General features: G+C 55.6%; 1 protein-coding gene across 1 annotated transcript in view; it reads right to left on the bottom strand.

The window, feature by feature from the left end:
* The window catches only part of EPHA10 (EPH receptor A10), a 44764-nt gene extending 37688 nt beyond the window's left edge, over nucleotides 1–7076 (bottom strand). Inside the window, exons 1-3 of the mRNA XM_027109056.1 lie at nucleotides 6365–7076; nucleotides 4043–4107; nucleotides 2675–3353 (exon numbers count right to left, since the gene is read on the bottom strand). Coding sequence (XP_026964857.1) covers nucleotides 2675–3353; nucleotides 4043–4107; nucleotides 6365–6470 — 850 coding nt within the window. The 5' untranslated portion in view covers nucleotides 6471–7076. The remainder of the gene's footprint in view (nucleotides 1–2674; nucleotides 3354–4042; nucleotides 4108–6364) is intronic.
* Nucleotides 7077–7749: the final 673 nt, after the last annotated feature.

Here is a 7749-nt window from a genome sequence, read left to right as displayed (position 1 = left end):
TTTTTTGCGGTACACGGGCCTTTCACTGCTGTGGCCTCTCCCGTTGCGGAGCACAGGCTCCGGACGCGCAGGCTCAGCGGCCATGGCTCACGGGCCCAGCCGCTCCCCGATCTTCCTGGACCGAGGCACGAACCCGTGTCCCCTGCATCGGCAGGCGGACTCTCAACCACTGCGCCACCAGGGAAGCCCGTTTCCTTCCCTTCTTGAAACCCTCCCACAGCTCCCCAATGCCAGCCACCCCACCCATCCGTACTGAACTTTTCCTTTCACACCTCTGGATCTTGTCCTGTAATCTTACACCCCTTCTCTTCTGGTGAACTGCTATGTTCCTCCAAATCCTAGTTCAAAATAACACCTCCCTTGTGAAGCTTTCCCTGGCATCCTCCCCACCTCCATACTCCCCAAGGCAGAGTTGATGCCATTACAAATGGCCTTTGTCTGGTCTCAGCCAAAGTCAGAAGTGGGATTGGGTTCCCGGGTGTGTATGTGTGTGTGTGTGTGTGTCCCTCTCATTGCCCAGAGTGTGTATCCAAACCCCCTCCTCCAACACCTGATCCAGTCATTCAACAATGTTTTAGCATCGAATATGAGCCAGGTGCTGTTCTAGGCTCTGAAGCTACAGCAGTGAATAAGGCAGACCAGGATTCTACTGTACACTGGTACAGATGCCCTTCTCCTACCTCACAGCGGGAAGAGAGGCCATCAGCTGGTCATTCACTTCTCTACTAGCTCTTCCCGGTTACCGTACAGGGAGCGGAGCCATGAAAGCGGTCCGTTTAGGGTATGGGCAGTAGGGCACTGTCTGTGGAGTATTTAAAAACAATGAAACTGACTAAAACGTGGTCTGCTTTTTGTTAGCAGCATGTGTCAGCAATTCCGATCCACATCAGTAATAAAATACTTCTTCCCCCGAGGCCTACTGCTCCCACCACCCCCTACTTGGTACCCCACTGGCTCCTCCCTCATGTGTAAAGAAGGCTCACATCTACAGTAAAAATTCTCTCTCCACCGAATGTCCTCCTCAAGACACCAGGCCCTCTCCTGCCCTTTCAAACCCAGCCTCCAGAGAGTGTTTACGGTCCCCGACTCTAGCTCCTCAGCTGCCTTCGTCCTTCAGTCCACTGCAGCTGGTTGCTCTCTCCATCACTCAGCTGACACTGCTCTTACCAGGGCCACCAGGCAGACACTGGCCAATCCTCGCCTTATCTGACTGCTCACCAACACTGCAGGCCATTCGTTCCTGGGTACCTCCATCGCCCTTGGCTGCCATGAAATCACACTCTCTCCGAGCCTCTGATCACTGCCTTGCAGTCTTTTTTACAGCCTCCATTTCTTCCACTTCCCCTCCTATAGTGCTGTTCTGTGAGACTTCATCATTGGCCCTCTTGCTTCATACCCCACACATTCTCCCTGGTCTGTCCCAACCACACCTGTAGCTTCAAGTCGCATCTATCTCTCTGTTGCTGAGCTCCAGACCCACTTTCTAGCTACCTCCACTTGAACGTACCATGGACACCGTCAATTTGATATGTCCATCCACGTCCTGTGTTCTCTACCCCAGTCCGTTCAGTCCTCCAGATGCAGATAGGAGAGAGAAGGAGAGATCTGTTCCTGGTGCCCCACAGACCAGAGAGTCCAAAAGAACCCCCAACATGGAGGCTCTGCCCCAGGGGGTGCAGTGATTCTAGTTCAGAGAGTTGGGTGGGATCTTAGTAGTCATCCAGTGCAACCTCCCAGTCTCTCTCTCCAACTCAAGAATCCCCCTGCTTGGGCTTCCCTGGTGGTGCAGTGGTTACGAGTCTGCCTGCCAGTGCAGAGGACACGAGTTTGAGCCCTGGTCTGGGAAGATGCCACATGCCGCAGAGCAACTAGGCCCGTGCACCACGACTGCTGGGCCTGCGCTCTGGAGCCCATGAGCCACAACTACTGAAGCCCGCGAGCCTGGAGCCCACGCTCCGCAGCGGGAGAGGCCACCGCAGTGAGAGGCCCGCGCACCACAACGAAGAGTAGCGCCTGCTCACTGCAACTAAAGAAAGCCTGAGCGCAGCAACAAAGACCCAATGCAGCCAAAAATAAATAAATAAATTAATTAATTAATTTAAAGAAAATTAAAAAAGAATCCCCCTGCCAGCCTCTGACTTGCATATTGTCGGTGACAGGGAGCTCACTCCGTATAATGCAACCAACTCCACTAGCCCCTAGCTAATAGAGTTGGCCAACTGTAACATTCTTCCTTATGCACAGGGGAGTCAGCATGGTGTAGTAGAAAGAACTTGAGAGTTGGGCAAATCTGGATTCAAATCCCAGTTCCCCACTTCCTAACTGCAAGTGAGGTGTTAATCTCTCTGAGCCTCTGTTTCCTCATCTGCAAAATAGGAATAATGATGACTTTATTGCTGTGAATAAATGAGAGGGCCCGTGTGAGGTGCTTATCATGGTGCCTAAAATATAGGTCCTGATGCCCCCTTATATGGAGTCAAATTCACCTCCCATTAACTTCACTCACTGATTCTGGCTGGACCCACTGGAAGCACCGCAAAATGTCTGGACTCCCGGCTCCACATCCCGTGGCTTCCGCACTCCCCACCCTGCCTCTTTCATCTAGGACACTCTCTCTCCCAACTGCCACCTGCGCGCTACACTCCCACACCACACCCCCCAGTGCGCTGGATACCTTCACAGATGTCACCACGTTCCTGGAATCCCGCACTGCAGCTGCAGCGGCCCACGGGCACAAGCCACTCACCATCGGCGCCGCAGTGCATGCGCGGGGGGCTGCCGGGCTCCCCTTCTGAGTGCGCCACGCACGTTCCGGTCACCTCCACCAGCGTGGAGAAGGCGCTCTCGGCTGCGGTGGCTGGGAACGTCGCCAGACCCCGCACTGTAGCGCGGCACTGCTTGTAGTAGACGCGCACAGAGACCAGCGCCACGCATGCGCCCACGTCCTGGAAGGCCAGGTGGAAACCCCGCCGGCTCAGCGGACCGATCTCTCGCACCTCTGTGTTCAGCTTCATCTTGCGCTCGCCCAGGTCGCCCTGCGTGAAGCTCTCGTCCGCCGCGATCGTGTCGATCTTGCGGGGCCGGCTGCCGCCTGGGCGGGGATGCCCACGGCCCAGATCAGCCTCGGTTTCCAGATAGTAGACGTTGAAAGTCTCCTTGCAAGTGCCGGCGGCTCCAGGGATGCTGCTGCAGTCGCGCAGTGTGAACTGCAGCTCCACGAAGATGCGCTGCCCGCGCCCGCGGCTGATCCAGCCAGTCTGCAACCAGTTGTCCTGGTTGGGCTCCAGCACGTTGCACACCTGGTAGGTGCGAATGGGACGGTCGTGCTCGTCCACGCCGCTGATCTCCTCCCACTGGGGAGGAGAACAAAGATGTGGGCAGCTCAGAGCCAAGGCGCCCCCAAGAGGTCGAGCCCTGGCGGTGACTCGGGCTGAAACCCCCTTTCCCCATCATTTTGCATTCTCTTCTCCCCTCCTTCTCTATACACAACCCTGAAATTATAAGACGCAGAGCTGGGAGAAACGTTGGAGACAACTGAGTCCAACTGACGGGGAAACTGAGGCTCCAGAGAATGGTGACTTGAGTGGATATACACGTCGGGTTAGTAGCAGAGCTAGGAAAGGCGTCTCCTGGCTCTCCACCAGTGCCTTTCCACAACACCAAACTGCCGTCACACTGCCACATCTCCCCACCACTACCGCAAGTTTCCAAGCCTCTTTTAGGATTCCAAGTCTTGCTTGTTCTGTCAATCTATCGATCAACAGCACTGTTCGCTGGATCTATTGGGTGCAAGGCACCATCCAGCACTGGCTCCATCCAGATGCCACGTTTCTGTTCCTAGACACAGTCAGTTGTCTTGCTTTTTCTGTCTGACTGAAGACTCAACGTTTTCTAATAGGTCACTCTGGCTTGAAGCCAGGGCTGCTGGAGACCACATGCTCTGAGGACCATTTCGATCTGATGTAACCATGGGGAGATAAAGGGACTGAATCCTGGACCACCAGAGGCTCCTTGGGACAGGGAAGGAAAGGTTTACACTTACCCCATTACTTGGCAGTGCAGTCCAGCCCAGATCAGCCTGGGAGGCTTTGGAATCCAGGAGGGTGACTAGAGAGAGGGGAGAATAGAAGTGTCAGAAAGCCAGAAGTTCAGGAGTACGAGATTCTTTGGCGAGTTCACTTTAAATTTGCTAACGGAGGGAATTCCCTGGCGGTCCAGTGGTTAGGACTCTGTGTTTTCACTGCCGAGGGCCCAGGTTCAATTCCTGGTGGGGCAACTTAGCCTCGCAGCGTGGCCAAAAAAAAAAAAAAAAGCTAACTGAGGAAACAGAGAATGTGGTGAAGGACACAGACACGGTTTTTCCACTCCATACCTCCCCACGAGGAAGTGTGAGTAGCTCTAGTCTAAATAAAGGTAGCCACGATGATTAGGGAGGGAGCCTGTATTAGTTTCCTGTGGCTGCTGTGACAAATTACCACAAACAGTGGCTTAAAACAACAAAATTTTATTCTCTTACATTTCTGGGTGTCAGAAGTTGAAAATCGGTCTCACTGGTCTAAAGTGAGGGTGTCGGCAACACTGGAGGCTCAACGGGGAGAATCCATTTCCTTACCTTCTTCAGCTTCTAGTGGCCACACCTGGATTCCTTGGCTTGTGGCCCCTTCCTCCATCTTCAAAACACACCATTTCAATCTCTGCTTCTGTCATCACATTGCCTTCTCCTCTGATTCTGACTGCCCCTGTGTCCCTCTTATAAAGACCATTGTGATGACAACTGGGCCACCCATATACTCCAGGGTAATCTCTCCAACTCAAGATCCTTAACCACATCTGCAAAGTCTATTGCCATTTATGATAATATACACAGATTCTGGGGATTAGGATATGGAAATATTTGGGGGGTCATTATTCAGCCTGGCACAGAATCCATGACAAGTACCATAAGACTGGCTTTTAAATGGGGGATCAGTGATCCCCCCCACCTTTCCAGGTTCCCTAAATTATAACTGAGCGTCGAGAAGAGGGAGAAAGTGAGCATATCAAAGGATTCCTGTATATATCCCTGAATTCACTCATACTTGGGTGTTCTTCTGAGGTCTGGGGTCACCAGGGATGGAAAAGACTTGAACCTTTTTAGTTTGACTCCCAAGGCCTCTGGGGAAAACAAAGTAGAGAGACCCTGCCAGCAGCAACAGAGATAAAAACCTCTCATCTCCTCAGCCAGCCCCTTTCCCAGGGGCTGTCACCTCTACTGCCCTGTGGAAGACTGTCAGGGTTCCTTTAATATATAAAGCCATGGCCCCTTCTATACCAGAGAGGCTTGAAGTCACTTTCTTCCCCCAGGAGGCATCTGACCAGCAGTCTGGATTCCGCTCTCAGCATCGGTCCCAAGAAGCACTGGTTTGGACAGCACAGCAGCAACTCAGAGACAGGAGCCCAGGTCATCCCCAAATCTTGGAAGATTCCTCATCTGGAGCTTAAGCAAGGGGGTGGGGCTCCAAGGTGAGACCTTTAAGAGTGTTGGTCCCAGACGCGTCAGCGACAATGGGCAGGACCGCTGACAGCTTCCCGATTTCGGTATAACTTACAGCACATCAGAATTGCATATTGGAAAACATCAGAGATCCAGCGCCCCGACCAACCCCGAGGCCAACGCCTCAGATTCCAGCTCCTCCGGATTCTGCACCTGGATATTACGCCTCTGGATTCAACTGAGGGTACAGCTCCCCCAAATCTAGGCAAGATGCGGGCTCTGGTCCAGTGGGCAGCCCCAAACCCGGCAACTCGGATAGCGTTGGTTAGTCTACGCTTCAAAATCAGCACTGCGGACAGCTTCCTGGTCAGCACGTCGGGCAGCTCCCGGACCCAGACACACTCCGGCCCCCACCCGCGCCCCGCCACCCTCGCCTCCAGACCCCGCGCCCCCGCCGCGGCACCAGCGCTCTACCTCCTGTTCGCCACGCAGTGGTCCCCTAGCCCCCCGCCGTTCGGGCTCCATCCCGTCTCCCCGTACTCTGATCTCACCTCCGCATCTCCCTGCCCCCACACCTCCCACATCCAATTGCTCAGCCTGTCCGTCTCACCGGCCCCTGAACCGTCGCCTCTGGCTCCCACGGTTCCTGGTCTCTTTCTTCCCCAGCCTCCCAGGTCTCCAGTCCCCAAGCTTCTCAATGCTCCTCTCTTCTCCGTTGTTTAGCCACCTTTCCCTCCGTGTCTCCAGTTCTTTGCTTCCCGCTGCCCGCTTGCTTCAAACCCCAATACCGACTCCAGTCTCTCCATACGACTCCTTCTCCCAGCACCCCAGCTCTCCAGCCTCCTGTATTTTGGCATCCCAGGCTCCAAAAACAGCCGCCAGTCTCCTCACCTTCCTCGGCGGTCCCGGGCCTCCCTGGTCCCAAAAGCAAGGCGAGACAGAGCGGCATCAGGCAGATGAACAGGCGCAGCGGATGTGGGCCGACGCCGGTCTCCATGGTCCGCAAACCGAGCTGTCAGTGCGGCGGCGGCTCGAGCCGCGCCAGCCCCAGCACCGCTGAGCAGTGCCCCCAGACCCCAGCGCCGGCGGGGGGCGGGATCTCGCCGGTGACCATCATCCATGGGGACCAAGCATTATGCACCGCCGCGGGAAGTCCACCAATCCCCGCCAGCAGAAGGTGGAGGGGTGGAGTTTCAGAGGCCAGGGGCGGATCAGCGAATTGGAGGCGGGGGATGGAAGGGGTCCCGCCAGTCTCCAAACCGTGGGGGTGGGGCAGCGCTGAGAGCCATTTGGGCTCATGGGGAGGGGGATGAGCTGACGTTGGTGGCCCAGAGCGCTGAACCTTAGCCTCTCATTCCTGAGAAGTAGGCGATGTGGGCGTGGCTTAAGGAGGAGCGAACCTCTGGGAGGCAACGACACTTGCAGCCTCAGAGCTAACCTGGAAGACCCCTTGTACCTAGGACTTGTAGGAGGTTTTGAAGCCTGGTATCCTGACCCCAAGCTCTGGGAAGCTCCTCTATCTCCCAGCCCTCGGTTTCTTCCAGTGTCTGCGGCTTCTCGTATCTCCACCCCGCCCCCTTTCTCCCCGCCCTCTTCACACACACACACACACACACACACACACACACACACACACAGACACACACACACTCAGCGGCTGGAGGAAGAGGCCAAGCCCGACCTCGAGAGCTACTCGAGAAAGGAGAGTAAAGTGGCAGACAGAGTCCCACCCTACCAGCAGCTCTTCCGAGGCTGGGAAACCATGTGGACGCCAGGACGGGCGGTGATAGATTTTGCATGAACTACCGGTTCCTCAGGTTCCTGCTCCTGCTGCCAGGACACAGGCAGCGCTCTCCACAACCACCCCTTTCCCCAGCCTGGAGTCCCCCCCACCCCATAATCCCCCTCCGCCCGCCCCAGGGGACTGGTGAGGAGCGCAGCGGCCGGACTCCCAGGCATCAGCGAGAGGAAGAGCAATCCTCGCAGAGTTCACCCAGCGCTGAAGAAGCGAAAGGAAACGTGGAGCACGACCTCTATCTAGTGAAGGTCATTTACGTGCTAGCTGAGGGTTTAAGGCATTGATGCTGGGAAGGGCTGGGGCCCTCCAGGATGAGGGAGGCGGCTGTCGAGCGCCACCATCTGGACTGAACTTGAGCGGAGAAAGCTCCACCCACCCTGTGGCTTTTCAGAGCTCTTTTCTTGGGGGACGCCACCCCTCTCCTCTAGAGGCTATAGTAGCCGGAGAAACCTTGAGAATGAATGTGAGTCCTGCATGG

Source organism: Aethalodelphis obliquidens, unplaced genomic scaffold (genome assembly GCF_003676395.1).
Source record: "Aethalodelphis obliquidens isolate GAN/ISIS:26980383/991018 unplaced genomic scaffold, ASM367639v1 scaffold9, whole genome shotgun sequence".
Lineage (NCBI taxonomy): Eukaryota > Metazoa > Chordata > Mammalia > Artiodactyla > Delphinidae > Aethalodelphis > Aethalodelphis obliquidens.
This window is presented reverse-complemented; position numbering and strand designations above follow the sequence as displayed.